Raw genomic sequence first — 16,704 nt, forward strand, 5'->3', positions numbered from 1 at the left:
AAGGAATTCCAGCCCTACAAAAATGAAGAGGACAAGAGAAGGGGCACACTCTACTCAGTGTGATGTTTGGGAGAATGATCGCACAGTGCAAAGCAGACGCTGTGTAAGGAGAATTGTCAATTGAATCTGAAATGCAGCCAGATGAAGAGAGGCATTTTTGGGTATGCAATCAAAATGACAATTGCATATATGGGAAAATAAATCTGAACGTTTCTGATCTCAACCGGAAAGCTTCATTCAAATATGCTCCAGCAATTTTCATCTTAATTGCACCTCGCTGGTCTAGAGAATTATAAAAGACACTGCACCAGTAAGAATTCAAGAACTCAAGGTTAAAACACAATGTAGTTTCCTAACTGCTTTTGGATATGAAAAAAAATGTTCTTTATGCATAATTTCAATTTTCAAATGTTGTGACTTAAAAACTAAAATAGTGTATAAATTTGTCTGGATGGAAAACACTATTGTTGCTGTTTTTTTGTTTTTTGTTTTTTAAACAAAATATTTTCTTAGAAACACTTTATAAATGGTAACACTGGAGCATCTGTGGTACCTAAGATGTAGAAGGTGAATATAACCCATAGAAACTCAGTGCTCTACACTGACAGAAGTATACCTACAAGCCAACAAAGGCAATATTAGCATTCTAAGAAGTACTGTGGTTCTCAAATTTCTAGTGTTATCAACCTACAGCACAGCTTCCTCATAATGTATCTTCAGGTTCCAAGCAATGGGAATGTAGTAAGGATGACCTCAACTGTGTAAGATCACTCATATTTACTGAGCACCTACAGTATGGCAGGTACTGTGCTAGGTACTACAAACGGAAACAAACAAGACACAGTCTACCTCCTGAAAGGCACATGGAGTCTAATGCAGGAAAACCACTGAGTAAAGAAATAATAATAGACCAAACGACAAAGATGTTAAAGACTGATAACATTCACCACGGGCAAGAATTTAGGGAAAGAGACCTCCTGGTGGGAGAATAAAAGGCCAGGGTGTGAAATCTGGCAGGAACTATCAAAGTTTAAAATACATTCTCTTCAACTGGGAATTGAACACTTAGGTATCTATCCCACAGAAATAATGTGCACTAAGACACATGTAAATGGAGGTTCACTGCAGCATCGTTCACAAAAGTCAGTATTTAAAATAACCAAATATCCATCCAAAGAAAAAATTGTAAATAAATTGCAGTATCTCCACACCATGAAACACTCCACACCAGTCACAAAACATAAGGTAAACATGCATGGAAAGATATCCTGTTATGCAGGTAAAACTATCAAGGTTCAGAATATGTACAGTATGATTTAGGTAGGGGAAAGGCTTACATATGTAAATGTATGTAGAGAAAACAATCTAAAAGAAAACTCACAGAGACGATCTTTGGAGAGCAAAATGGAAAGGGGGTCTGTACAGTGAAGGAGAACTTTCATTTTTTACTTAACCTATACACGGTTGGTGTTTTTTATAATGCCAGCCTGCTCGTGTGCTACTTGTGTAATCAAACGCACATATACAGACACATAGACACAGTGCAGTCTTACAAGTGCTACTACATGGTAGAGGTCAGCACGAAACTGACAGGCCTCTCATGTTGGGAGGGCTGAGTTCTGATCAAGCTACTCCTCCTGTTGAAGAGGGTTGTGGCCTGGGTCTGGTAACAAGGCTCTCCTCTCCCTATACCTCCTCACCTATAGCACAGAGAGGACATACTGAATCACATGAGCCTCACTAGGTTGCCAGGAGGACTCTGAGCCTTTGTTCATGCTAATCACACTGCCTGGGAGACCTTTCTAGGTTCTTTTCTGCCTATTAAAATAAAAATCATTCTTCAAGGCCCAGCTCAAATACCACCTCTTCTGTGAAGCCCTCAACTTGCCCCCAACTTGGTATTCATGGTTTCTTTCCCTATGCTCCCATAGCCCTCTGCTTGTATTTCTTTTAAAGTATATTTCCTTCTACCCTGCATTTATAGTCAGTCTCCCTAGTACCCCATAAACTGGAGTACAAAGACTGTACGATTCAACTCTTAATTGCCTAGAGGCCTTAGGTCTATTAAGATTCATTAAAAGTGTACGTCCTAAGAGGCAGAAAGACAGGGAGGGAAGAGAGAATTAGAACATTAAAATCTGTATAAATATGAAAATTCCTTTAGTTAGAATTCATTTTTTTTCTCTACCTAAATCAGACTGTATATATTCCACTCCTTGATTTTTTTGGTCACATACAGGTGCTCTTTCCATGTTCGTACTCATCAGGATGGATTAGAAGACACCAGATTCCTCATGACAGCACCTCACAGCACATGGAGGCGCAGGTGTGGTAAAATCACATGAACCGTCATTTCGTGAGCACATACTGTGTGCCAGGCACTGAGCTAAACACCTGCCATCATTCTCACTCAGTCTTCACAACAACCCTGTGAAGGAGGTATTCTTTATGCAGATGAGACACCTGAGGCTCAGAAAGGAGAAGCGACTTATTCAAGGTCACATAGGAATCACACCCATATCTGTCTAACTGTAAAGCCTTGGACATTTTTCTCACCAGTAAAGCTATCACTGATGACAGGCATGGTCCATTTTCTTTGCACCTTGAGAAGAACAATACAGAAAAGAGCTAACTTAGTAGACCAGATCTTTAGAAGACTCTAGTCCTAGGCTGACATCTGGGAACTTGGCTTTTGAAAGGTTCCCTAAGTGCTCACCTGGAGCATTTAACTTCTGCTTTCCTTCTGGGAGAGTGGAATTTTGATAATCACTGCTGACAGAGAAGGCCTATATAACTTGTCCTCAATAAATATCCTGGACTCTTTAGTCTCACTCAAATGGGCTTCCCGGGACAGAAACACAACATATGTTGATGTATTTCACTGCTGGAGAAGGGAACATGTCTGCATGTATCCTAGGAAGAAAAAAGACAAGAAGCCTATGCATGAACTTCTCCAGAGTCTGACTGATCTGTCTTTCCCTCTTGCTGATCCTGCTGTGTGCCCTCGAATACCACTGGCTCAGAGCCTTGAGTGTTTGCAGTGATTTGCCAAACAGGTGGGTTGTCCTGGAACTCCTGACACAAATCACAAATCCAAAGCAGGCAAACCAAACAAAAAACAAAACAAAAACAACAAGCACAACACATAGGAGGAAAGAAGGTTTCAGCAAAACAGAGACTTACTTCTCTGGATTGTCTGGAAACTTGATCCGTAACTCTTGGTTTTTGTATGATCTTTTCTCAAATGTAAGGATCATTTTCTTCACGGAGCTCTCATCTAGTGGTTCCTCCTGGTATAAAGGGAACAAACAGCAACAATTTCAGTCCAAAGGGGTTTCTTATTCACTGATCACTACTTGTCTTCCCCAGCTCTTAAATGGTATTCTGCCACTCACCTTTCTGGGTTAAATATACAGTACATACTTATCTCCCCCATTGGAAAGAAGGTTAAGGGTCTAGATCACATGCTACTTTGTATCACTGTCTCACAACTAGCTCAGGAAGCTCAGTTTAAGGTTTGAAAGACGGCTCATTCAACAAATATTTCTTGAGCACACTGTATGGCATGGAATAAGCAACAATATTAGATAGTATTATTTAATACTTACCCATCATTCTCCTTGTTGTACAGGTAAGATAACTCTCAGGTTTAAAAGAACGTGTTCAAGGTCAAACCCTGAGTCAGTGACAGTGGACCTCAATCTTTCCTCTGCCCCAGTCAGGGGTCAGCAAACTCCAGTCCACAGGCCAAATCCAACTCACAGCCTATTTCTGGACAGCCCATACCATAAGAATGCTTGTTAAATAGCAACAGTCACAGCTTTGCATTTCTTACACATCACTGTTTTGGGTCCTTACTAGCTGCTGAGAAGGAAATCAGAGAGGCCCAATACAGCATCAAGAATTTGGGAAACTCACTCAGGGGAGACATAAAAAACTAGCAGACCATACAGTGTTCTTATTTCAACACTAGAATAATAACTACAAAGGTAAATAAAATAAATTTTTGTAAACAGAATCATTTCCCCCCAAAAAATCTACACTAAAATTTCAGGAATGTTTTCTTCTCCACTTCTTTTCAAGGTTACAGTCACATGCTGCGATGCACTTTGCCTCTGTTACACCCAACTCCTGGCTTCACAGCTTTTGTGGCCACTGACCACAGCTTAAAACTAAAAGCAATACAAAGACTGCTATTAAGAGAACCAGAAACAGATCCTTTTGGAAAGCACTGAATCATCTCATAATTATGTAAGTACTCAAAAGTGTTAGATATTATTTTATTAAATTTCAGTGTTCATATGTTGGGGTTTTTTTGTTTTGTTTTCTTTTATGTTCAGTTAGCCAACATATATCGGGTTTTATGTAGGTGTTATTTATAAATTCGTTTTGGGCATGACAGATTTCTTAGATTTTATCAATGACTCCTGGCCCCCGAGGGCCTCTGTTGGACTCCCACCCCATGCCCAGTTATCTGTAGCTTAAATAGAAATTTCAGAAACTGAACTCAGCGCCCCGGTTCAGTCAGGACTCAGAGTCGAGCTTCACTACTCACTAGCCACATGGCAATACTACTTTGCTGAATATAATCCTCAAACCCTCACCAAGTCCAATTGACTCTACCTCACAAGTCCTTCTTGAATTCAACCACTTGGCATTCAGAATAAAATTCTAAATCCTTCACATGACCCATGTAAAGAAGGTCTGGCAGGATCTAGCCCAGACAATCTCTCCAACTCCCAACTAGGGTAAACACCCCTTTTGGTGGCCCATGTCTACTTGTTCACTGCTGACTCTCCAGTGCCCACCACAGTGCCTGGCGCACAGCAAGCTCCCAGGGAAGATGTGCTGAAGGAAGGCAAGCAGGCAGGGAGAGATGGAGGGGGAAAATATTACCTGTCTCTTTCAAGGTCATGGAGATGACCTATAGAGATGGGCATAAAACTGTTGTACAAACGAAAGGACACTACATTAATGTAAACCCTTATTGTTCTACTAGCAACAGGCATGATGTATCCAATGTGCCACATGGATTTCACTACGTAATCTAAATTTTTAGGAAGGATTAAGTCACTTTCAAACAACTTCAATCTCCACTTCTTTTCCTTCCCCTAGCTAACATCTTGCCCACTCTGTAGAAAAAAATGGTAATAGTACAGCTCTCACAGGATCCCCCAAATCTTAGCCTCTCCAGGGTTTGGTCTTCCCTCCTTTAATTTCCCTCCAATGCTGGGGGAAAACTGAATTATCCGACTTATTCATCGACCACAGCAGTATCTCCAATAGCTCAATGTCAGAAACCAGAAGGAGATTTCAGAAAGATGAATGCTGGTGATGTAGCACAAAAAGGACAATAATATTTTACAAGTCCACGTGACTTCACAGGGGCAAACATCACTTGTTTTTCATTAAATGGGACTTTGGTGGCAGTGAGAAAATAACTCCTGGACTTGCGGTCTTCCATGTGTCATTTTTACAAAGCGATCTCTTTTTCCCTTGTCCCTTAACAGAAGGCCTGGTCCCACACTACATTTCTGTCTCCCAGGCTAGAAACCACTTACCCATGACAGCTACTATCCTAATCCTCCAGTACCAGCCTTGCCCTACATGGGAATTATACCTGCCAATTAACTGCTGCTGCAGGGCTAACAGATTGAGCCGAAGCTAGTGAGGAGGGCGGGAGGGAGAAAGCGAGGAAGGGAGAGCGGAGAGGAAAGGAAGAAGGGAGGATGAGCTACACACACTGTTTGTCTAAGCCAGCAGGGTTACTGCCCTCAAGAGAGGAAATTCAGAACTGTCTCCCACCACAGATTTCCAAAGTGTCACCATCTTTTAGGGGCAGACCCCAAATTAGCACTGGTACAAATCCTAATGAGGAGAGAGTTATTGTCACAACACAGTAAAGACCTTTTTGGAATATGAATCCATTTTTTTTTCTTTCTCAGATTCACACTCCAGCTTCATTTTTTAAATCCAAACTTAGCATCATGTCTTTCAGGAAACCAAAAAACAGCTGGCTCTTAAGAATCTATTTCCATAATTCATATTGAACAAAATGCCAGAGTGAAATAACATACAAGTTAACACTTAAGGATATAAAAAGACACTTAGGTAAGGTCATTTTATTTTTAATCACTGGTATTTTACCTCCACTCTTTTTAGCTTCATTTATTCATTCAATAAATATTTATTAAGGGCCTACCAAGAGCTAGGCACTGCACTGAGTGCTAGAGATACAGCTGTGAACAAACAAAGCCAGTCCCTGCTTGCCTAAAAGGTAAAGGAGAGGATAGCAAATGAGGAGATAAACAAACCAGGATTTCAGATCACGGTAAGCGCCCTGAAGACAATATACTGACCAAAGTGTAGGAGAATGACTTACATGTCTATCTCAGAGAGCGGAAAAGTTTCTTTGAGGAGGAAACATCTGAACTGAGACTTGAATGAGAAGAAAGAATCCCACCATGCAAAGCCTTAGGGGAAGAGCATTCCACAAAGGGCAGAGAAGTAAAAAGGTCCAGAGGTAGGAATGAGTATGCATTAAGGCATCCTGAGGACGAGCAAATAGCACCTCTTTTCCAAAACTGTATTTTTTCAGTTACACCTAAATACCTAATCTCTTACCTCCACCTTGAACTTCTCCACCTCTGTTGCTTTGCTAATGCCATCTCAACTGAAAAGCCTTCTTTCACCAGTCTGATAAAATTCTGCTCCTCTTTCAAAGACTACTGACTACATTAAAAAATGGAAGTGCCTTCAATGTGTCCAGTCTGGGAGGCCTCCCTGACCCTCCCCAGTCAACAGCAACAGCCCCACAGTTCAGTGTTCGGGCCTCGATTAGGACACATAATCCAGAATACTTTAAAAACTCTATCTATAATGATCTTCACAATTTGAAAATGCTTTCCAACTCCATTATCACATTTCCCCTTCAGGTCAACACTGTGCAGTAAGTATTCTTAACCCTATTCTACAGATGAAGCTGCAAAGCTCAGAGAAATTAAGGATTTGACCTAAAATGACAGTCTATAGCCACTGAGTCTGGGCCGGCCTAGCCTGCCACTTTACCTCCTCCTCTTCCTCCTCGCCCTCTCTGTCAATAATCTGCAGCAGTCTCTTTTTGTCATCGTCTGCTTCTTCTACCACCGTCATTTCCTCTTCCCGATAGCGGCCGCGGTCTCGGGGACCAGGTTGCCTCCGACGCATTTTCAGCTCTTCCTCTTCATCATCCCGGGGACGTTTTGTGCCCCTGTTGGGCTGAGAAAGAAAAAAAGAAACATGGGATTCCAGAGCTGGAAAAGACCTAGAAGGGCACACATAGCAGACATTCTAAAAGCTTTCAAGGATTCAGCAATGAAAAGCTCCACAGTAGGATTTCTCCCACAAAATGAAGCTCCAAGTAATCACTTCTTCAGACCCGTAGTGATTCTATAAATATATGACTGAAGTCTCCCACAAGGGAGCTGGCTTTTTTTTTTTTTTTACAGAATTTTTTTAATATGCAAAGTTTTATCACTTCACAAAAGTTGCTGTGTATACAGAAATCACAGGGAACACAGACACTCTGAGATGGGTTAGGTTCAATTTACTAGTTATGATACAATCCCCAACACCAAACCCTTTGCAAGGTTTTAATTCACGTCTAAGAAAGAGTACAGTCACTCACAAGTACTCCGTACAGAGAAGATTACATATGTAACATCCAAGGGTCTATTGTACTCCGAAGTCCTACTTTACGGAAGAGCCAGGTAGAGTAAGGGCCAGAGGAGTATTACCCAAAGTCACAAAGCCAGCAGCAGCACTGAAAACACAATGAGCACTTCCTGACTTCTGGTCCAGGGCTCTGGCTGCCACACTGTTAGGTCCTCGTTTTGCCTTTGACACTGCAGTCCATGGAGGAGTTCTTAACAGCGGCCTTCCATTAAATTGGAATAAAATGAAACACTACTGAAATGGGCTTCAGAGCTGAGGATAGACAGCACTGCACCAGGAATCAAAGAGCCCAAAGTCTCCAAGCAGCTCAGGTTACTACTGGTGCAGCTCTGGGCACGTCATTAACCTCCCTATACCTTCGCTTCCTCATCTTCAAATGGCAAATGGAAATTATAGCCCTTTTCTCTGTGAACTTCAAAGGATGCTTCTATGTGTGTGTATTTTTACCATTCTTTCCACAGCTTCACTGAGATATAATTGACATATACCATTACATATAATGTGATATTGACTCATGTATATATTGCAAAATGATTACATTTGTTAGTTAGCTAACACCTCCATCACCTAGTAAAATTACCCTTTTTTTTTTTTTTGGTAGTGAGAACATTTAAGATCTACTCTCTTAGCAACTTTCAAGTATACTATATAGTATTGCTAACTATAGTCACTCTGCTATACATTGGGTTCCTAGAACTTATTCATAACTGGTAGTTTGTACTACAAGGTGAAAACTTCAGTGAAAGAATGCTTGGTAAACACGGGACATATGGGTGGCTCAGTCCGTTGAGCGTCTGCCTTCAGCTCAGGTCATGATCCCAGAGTCCTGGGATGGAGCCCTGCATTGGGTTCCCTGATCAGTGAGGAGTCTGTTTCTCCCTCTCCCTCTACTACCCTCGCCCTCCCCCCGGACTCATGCATGCTCTCTCTCTCTCTCTCTCAAATAAAGTCTTAAAAAAAAAAAAAAAACGCAAACGACAACACTACTAAACAAATAGAAAAGATTATTACTATAAGGTAATTCACATGATTCTGTCTTCCTCAATACAAGACATCTGTGTTAGGCTCAATGAGCTTTTCTTTATTATGTTATGATAACTACACACTAATAGTGTGCTAGGTGCAACATGATTTATTAGGATCAACAGAAAAGAATGCCACATTTCCTGCCAATCTGCTAAGTTGTTTGGTGTTGATAAGAGACAAATTTCTACTATACACATTACACATCTCACCTTGTGGCTTATAACCCACACTACTACTGAACTCCACTATCCCAGTGGTGCAAAGTCATTTCCCTCTATAGTCATATACCCTGCTGGTTCCACATACCAGGTGTGCCAGTAAGTCTAAGCATATGACATTGCTTAGAAAACTCACGTTAGACAATTTGGTTTGTAGGTTACCTCCTGCTATTTTTCACTCTGTTCCTAGCCTCCATGAGATAGATTATAATTTCATATGATAACACTCTATTCCATAAATACAAAAATTATAAGAATCTATTGTCATCATCACTAGTCGGCACTCAGAAAAAGAGGAGAAAAAAGAAAGAAATCAACATGCCAGTCACCATGGACCACAAGCAAAAGGAGGTGGTGGTTTTCATGTGAGAAAGGAAGGAAAGGTAGCTTGATCCTAAAGGAGGGCCGACTTCAAACCAGAAATCTGTAGCTCCCCAGCAGGTAAGGAACTTCAGCCCCCTGGGAGCACTAATTCTTTCAGGTTCATAAAACGAGGCCTGCTGCGATCCTGATTAGCGTGAGGCTGCTGCGGCAGTCAAATCAAAGCACGAGCTCCATAGTTCTCCACGGAAAGGAGATTTCTGGATTGTTTATCTCTGAGGGCAGAGAGAAAAGGCAGTGGACCACAATTAAAAGGAGAAAGCCAAATATCGCCACAGTTAAGAAACGCAAACCTAAAGAATACTGGCAGTCTCTCTTTGGAATACATCTTCCAATCTACTTTTTTAAAACAAACATTTCAAAGGTAGGGGAGGAGTTTCACTTTTACCTCTGATAATTGTCCCTGAAATAGCACTTTCCTCCAACAGAACTTAAAGCACCTCTCTTAATCTTCACCGCATCTCTGGGCAAGAGAAGTGGGTTAACAGTTCTATTTTCTAAGAGGGGAGACAGGATGCCTGAGATCCTTTAATAAACTTGCAAAGACAACCTGGTCCCTTCTCAAAGTTGAACCTTATCTCTGGGAAGTTTGCTAATCTATCATGATTCCAGGACCCTAACTGAGACAGGTCCGAGGGACTTTCAGTCAAGAATATATGACTTGGTCAAGTTAAAATGATATTTGTTAAACCATTCATTCAACAAACGATGTATTAAAAAACGGCAGGACTTGAAGGTCTTCAAGTAATAAGGCAGCCCAGTGGCAGTCCCAGGCTTCCATCTGGGTCACATCTAAATGAGGAAATGAGGACAGACAGGGCCGGGATGGATTCTTGAGACAAGAATAGCTCTGTTAATCTTTAGGAATAGTCTAAGCATAACATCCCTAAGAGGGCAAATTTCAGGTTCGCTAACTCTTTCTACAACTCCCTGCTCTGTCACACGGGACATCCAGCTTGAGCTCCTCTCATGACAACTCTCCAGTGGAGCAAAGCAGAACCCCTCAGGGTGTTCTGCCATGATTCCTTGACCAACATTATCTGCTCCCACCTCCAGCGGACAGGTAAGGCGTTCAAAGGCCCAGAGATATTTTATTTCAGCCATTTTTTTTCTCCCAGGGCAAAATTTTATAAACTTTTGTTCTTCTCAACAAGCGTTGTCTCTTTTTCAGATACTAACCCTCCAAAAGAGAAGTTTCTACTCATTTCTGAAATTTGACCACTCTGAAGAATAAAGTTTAGGATTCATTTCTTTAACAAATATTTATTAAATGCCAACTATGTATAAGGCCTCTGCTGGCCACTGGGACATAAATGTAAGACAAGCATTGCTTTGCTATCATGGGTCTTAACAGTCTAGGACATAGCTGCCCAATTAAAATGAAATGTAAACCATAGATGTAATTTAAAATTTTTTAGGGGCCACATTTTAAAAAGTAAAAAGAAGCAGATGAAATTAATTTTAATGTTTTTAATCCAATATGTTTAAATATTATTTTAACATGTAATCAATATTTTAAAAATCACTAATGTGATATTTTAACTTTTTTTTCATACTAAACAAGTCTCTGGAATTTGGCATACTATTATATTCAGAGTGTATCTCAACCCAGACCCAGACCCATTTTACATGCCCAACAGCCATATACAGCTAGCAGCTACCATACTGGCCACCACAGGTCTCCACAGGTCTAGAAGATTTTCATCCAAGGGCTTCCTGTTCCCTGATAAAGACAAAATGGAACCATCTTTCCAGCAACCCTGCGTAAAATACAGACTCATAGAAAGCTGAAGTCCTATTTGTGAAAGGTCCCCACAAAAAATTATAAAGCTAACAAGACCCTGACCTGGAAATAAACGTCTACATTATATTTGCCAATATTTGCTACGGAGAGAGGGAGAGAGTGATCAGTTACACAAAACAAAGCAAGAATACGTAAGTGGGGAAGAATCTCAGAGCTGTCAGATGGATCCCACTACAGAAGAGCCAAAGGGCTCTGGATTCAGGAAGGGAATAGAACACTCGCAGCCTGTCAGAGAGGTCACGGCTCAGGCAAGAGCTCTCCTTGTGTCTTACAAAACCAATCCCAAAAGGATTAAGCCATTCTTACCAGTCACCTTTGGAGATTAATTTGTTTTGGTATCTGAAAGGTGTCTGGAATCCCTCAAGATGAAGGAATGACAAAAGAAACTGTTACTCATCAAGTCATTTCTTTGTTTCTGCTGCCCACAAGACTAGAGAAAAAATGATTAACTCTTAACTTCTGATGTACCAGAACATCAGCCTTTAAGGATTTAAAAAATCTTCTACATTCCCTGCCTTACTCCCAATAGGTGGTGAGTGGTATAAATGCTCTCTAAGCATTTGCCACCATCCAACCACACAGCTGGTAGCCTTTCTAGGTTACATAAAGGACTTCCACTTGTTCAAAGCTTATAGTAAGCATCAAGATTATATACATAAGATGCTATTACTTTCCAAAAATCTTGAAGCCTATTATGTGTGTGTGTGTGCGTGATGGATGATATATATATCCATCCCCCTGGAAACAGAAATCAAGACATCTCCACGAAAGCTTGGAAAGAGTTAAAGAATTAAATAAGTAATCTGCCTAGGATACTCCCTGTGTACCCAGACAATATCCAACCTAAGCTGTAGGTTTCATTTTTCCCTCTCTCCCTCTCTCTTTTTTTTTTTTTTAATTAAAAAGCAGTGAGAAGCTGTAGCTATAATGAGGAGCTGTGGGAAAATGCAGTTATATTGGGCTCAAAGTAATGTACCATAGGAAGAGGCTACATCACCAGAACGAATCCTAAATTAAAACTCCACTATGAAACCAACTCCATTTCCTCTGAGCATGCAATCTATATTATCGCATTTATGGTCTTGTCTCGACCTCAATTAGACTTGGGGTGGGTGTGGGAGAAAGGGGCCTTCTATAATAAGCAATAATGGCATCATTATGATAAATTATGAAAACACACAGCACAATTATTAATGTGAAGAGCACATCTATACCAGGATGTAACAGTGGAGATGTGGGGGAGGGGGCAGCATCTAAGTAAGTTCAATATTCCAAGTTACCTGGGTTAGGAGGGGGTGATTTTCATAAAATGTACTTTCATGTTAATGGAAAAAAAAAATAGGTTCAATTCTATTTAAAAAAATGAAAAAAGGCAAAGGAAATCTTCTGTAACCTCAAAATAAGCCAGGAATTTTTCACCTAGCACCAAGAAACTTCCGAACTTCAGAAAAGGGCCTTCCGACTAGGGGCATGAAGTACGATTTCCTCAATATCAAACAATGAGAAAGACTTAGAAATTTGAGCTCAAGTGGATAATCTAGTTTATCCCTCTCTTTATAGAAATAAGGAAATCAGAGCCCAGTGGCTTTAAGCAATTTGTCTGTGATGGGCAATAATACAAAGCTTCTGATTCCCAATATAGTGCTTTTCCTACTTTGCAATACTAACTAGTCATTGCTAACCTATTTGCAATTGGTGATACCCTACATGGAGAATGAGTTTAGGAGTCAAATTTTTCTAAATTCAAATCCTAGTCCCTCTACTTAGTTAGCAGTCCTGGAAAGTAATTTAGCCCCTCTAAGCTTGAGTTTTCTCAATCTATTAAGCTAGAAACAATAACACTTTCATACATTTATGTATATATGTGTATATATGTATGTAAGCACAAAAAGGCCAATGTTTCTAGAGTGCCCAGCAGAGTTTGGCTCATAGAAGATAGTACATGTAGCCTCCACCTCTCGGACACACCTGATTCAAAAATCAAAGAACCCCAAGGTTGGAAAGGGTGTTAACCATTAATAGGTTTTAAAGGGAAAATCCTTTTTTTTATTTTTATGTCAAAATATGACAGGCCCCACCTGCTACTGCACCTTTTAATATCCAATGACTGAGAAAGAACACAAATATATTACTATTTTGCAATACTTTAATTGCATTTGTGTTTTTAACTCCTGTATTTACGAAAGAGAGAGACACAGAGACAGAGAGATAGATTAATTTTGAGAGAGATTTTGAGAGACTGAGATTCATTCTACAGAAAATGCCTGTATACATTTGTCTCAATTCACAACCTCCTACAGTAATTCTGAACCACTAGAGAAACCCAGACTTTAGGAAGTCTTGAATCTAACCCAATCATCTATTTGAGGTTTGAATCCCCTTTAAAACATGATCACTGGGTATAGACTGGGGCTTTCCTAACACTTCCAGTGACCAGAAACTTAACCCCTCCCTAAACCGTGCCCCCTCCCCCACCCAATCTTTGGATCACTCACAGAGTTTGTTAAATTGAAGAGAAACCTTCCAACTTACAACTTTCTTCCTTGGTCCTTAATCTTTCTCTTTAAAGCAATATAAACAAGATTAGTCCCACTCTCTCATTTAAAAAAAAATATTCAGATTTCAAGACAGTAATCCTATTTCTTTCTTCCTCTATCATTGCCTTTTCTTTTTCAGAATAAACACTTTCAATATGGCGGGGTGCACACAATGCAGGGACAAAGGTAGGTATACAGATAATTAAATTCCTTCCTGCCATTAGGTTTCGTAATTTTAAAGCTTTCTGATACCTCTAAAGGTAATTAGACATATGGAATGTCACGAACCCAGGCTGTGGATGGATTGGTATAACCAACTTGAAATGCTCAGAAATCATCTGCTGTTAACCTCGCCTGATTACATTTTGTCAGAATAAAAGGGAATTTTCAAACATTCATTTTTACCAGATGGTAGTGAGTGGCCTGACCCAGAAGTTACAGATGAGCTGCAGTAATGAGTTTTCCCTTGCCTTTGCAGGCTGCACATTCACTGGTGACATTTTACAGCTAGGACTTCTGGCTCAATCAATATTTGCAGGCATGAAACCTGCCAAAGTTAACATCAGGGCTCCCTTGCAAATTTGCTTAAGGCACCAGAACTGAAAAAGCTCACAGTCTTTAATGCTACAACTACCATCAGCCAAAGTTCATAATCAGGGATCAAAGCCATCAGAGACAGAAAATTCTACCTACCTCAACTCAAAAGGTTATTGTGATGACTAAAACTCCTTACAGAGGGGCCCTATGTAAACTATCAAGTGCTATATCAACAAAGGATTATCATAGATATTTTTAAGAAATATCCAAGATATATTCCGGGTATTCATATACAATTACATATTACGTCTTTGTAAGACTTAAAGCTTAGGGAAAACAAAAATCAATGAATCATGACAATTTACTACCTTTTTTTTTTCTGGAAGAAAACCAAGTACCAGAAACTCAAAATCTCAAAGCAAAATTATTGCAAATATAAAACAAAATTCTCATTTACTTGATTCCCAATTAAAAAAAAAAAAACAGGTACTGAGAACACAATAATTACTGGAGAACATGGGTTTTAACTGCCCACAAGGAGTGTGGGTGGGTGGGGGGGAATCAATGTAACAAAAATTAAAATCACCAAGACTCTCACTTAAGATCTATAATCTGATTGGCTGGCAAGTAACATGGATGTAATTTAGGATTTAAATCACTAGTCATTAAGACTCTACTTAATCCATTTTTCCTACCAAAAAATTCTTACTTCTTTATAAAGCCTGAGATATCTTCATCTCACCTCCAAAGGGTGTGTAGATTTCCTTTTTTAAAAGTACAAACTATACTTTAGCATCCATGATTTACTTTGACATCTTCTCTGATTAATTCTGCAGCTTCATCAGAAAGCTGAATGTTGATTCAGTTTCTTTATTTATCAAGGCTAACAGAGGCAGATACTTGTAAAATTGTTGGAAGGTAAACTACCCCCATTTTAGCAGACTTATTATGAATGTTTTGTCAGTTACACCCAAACCATCATCATTCATTCATTCACTCAGGAAGTGTTTACTAAGCTAATAGAACCTGAACATCACTCTGTTGGGTGCTAGAGGGAATATCAGACATCAATCCAATAACAATAACAACAGAATTGCACTGATCTAAAAGCAGCAGCATAGTACAATGCAAAGAGCAACAAACCAATAATCAGAAAGAAAATGTAGGTGTTTGTGAATCACTTAAGAGTCACATGACCTTAGATAAGTCATTTGACTTATCAGTGCAGCATTTCTAAAAAATGCTCTGCCCTTGCTCTACATCACAGGACTGTCTTAGTAAAATAAGGGAGAGTAAGATTAAATAAGATAAAGACATAGTACTTTGAAAAGAAAACAGAAACTATGATTTAATTTCTCTTAATGATTGCTAATGCAAAGTTCTATATATACAACACTTTTTGATTTACTTAAAATCAGCTTTTGACAAGGAATATCATCACAATTATGATCACAAAAGAAAAAAAAAAAACACCGAGCACCCCACAGGTATCTAGAAAGGGACCCAATGTCACTAGTAATCAGGAAAATGCTCATAAAAACCTTAAGATATCAGATTGGCAAAAAATGAAAAATTTAAAATCTAGCCATGTGTTAAAGATGTGGAGAAACAGGAACTGTTAAAACTTGCTGCTAGGGGGTACCTGGGTGGCTCAGTGGGTTAAAGCCTCTGCCTTCAGCTCAGGTCATGATCCCAGGGTCCTAGGATCGAGCCCCGCATCGGGCTCTCTGCTCAGCAGGGAGCCTGCTTCCTCCCCTCTCTCTGCCTGCCTCTCCACCTACTTGTGATCTCTATCTGTCAAATAAATAAATAAAATCTTAAAAAAAAAAACCTTGCTGATAGGAGTATAAATGAGTATAGGACTAACTGGTGATACCTAATAACACTGAAAATGCATATATTCTGACTACCCCAGCAATTCTTCTCCCAGGTATATACACAGAAATTGTCAGACATATGCATAAGGAAATACTTAAATAATGTTCACTGGAACATATCTGTAATAAGAAAAAAGAAAATTTCAACCATCACTGGCTGTACACATAATAATAATAAAATGTGTGGGAACAATAATCACCAAATTCAAGATAGTGATTGCTTCTAAAGAGAGCAATAAATTGGATTAGGGAGGGGGCACACAATAAAATGGGATTAGGGAAGAGTATATAGGAGACTTCAATTGTATTTACAAAATTTTATTTCTTAAAGATCTGAAGTAAATTTGGCAAAATGGTATGGTTATGCACACAGTTACAGGGAGAAAAGGGGGACCACTAGAAGCTAGCAGGGAATCATGCAGAACAAGTCATGCCCCACTGGTTGCAGTTCCTTGATGTTGCTGTGGCTCACTAAGGTGAAGAGTTTACAATACATATTGGGTAACTTTATCTCAACACGATCTTTCACAAAGTTACTCAAGCAGGCAGAAAGAGAAATGTGGATGAATGGCAGCACAGATAGGTAGAACCATAATTGGTCAAACCAAAAG

At 39.7% G+C, this 16,704-nt stretch overlaps 1 protein-coding gene across 3 annotated transcripts in view; it reads right to left on the minus strand.

Moving 5' to 3' along the window:
- The window catches only part of LOC111141552 (catenin beta like 1), a 159,251-nt gene that overhangs the window by 119,361 nt on the left and 23,186 nt on the right, over positions 1–16,704 (minus strand). For 2 of the 3 annotated variants that reach the window (XM_022494173.1, XM_022494172.1), the window contains exons 2-3: positions 7,069–7,257; positions 3,184–3,290 (exon numbers count right to left, since the gene is read on the minus strand). In XM_022494173.1, the coding sequence (XP_022349881.1) occupies positions 3,184–3,290; positions 7,069–7,257 (296 nt within the window). The remainder of the gene's footprint in view (positions 1–3,183; positions 3,291–7,068; positions 7,258–16,704) is intronic. The other variant, XM_022494174.1, reaches the window with a different exon arrangement.

The sequence above is a fragment of the Enhydra lutris genome, unplaced genomic scaffold (assembly GCF_002288905.1).
Source record: "Enhydra lutris kenyoni isolate GAN:26980312 unplaced genomic scaffold, ASM228890v2 scaffoldscaffold6, whole genome shotgun sequence".
NCBI classification, from domain to species: Eukaryota; Metazoa; Chordata; class Mammalia; order Carnivora; family Mustelidae; genus Enhydra; species Enhydra lutris.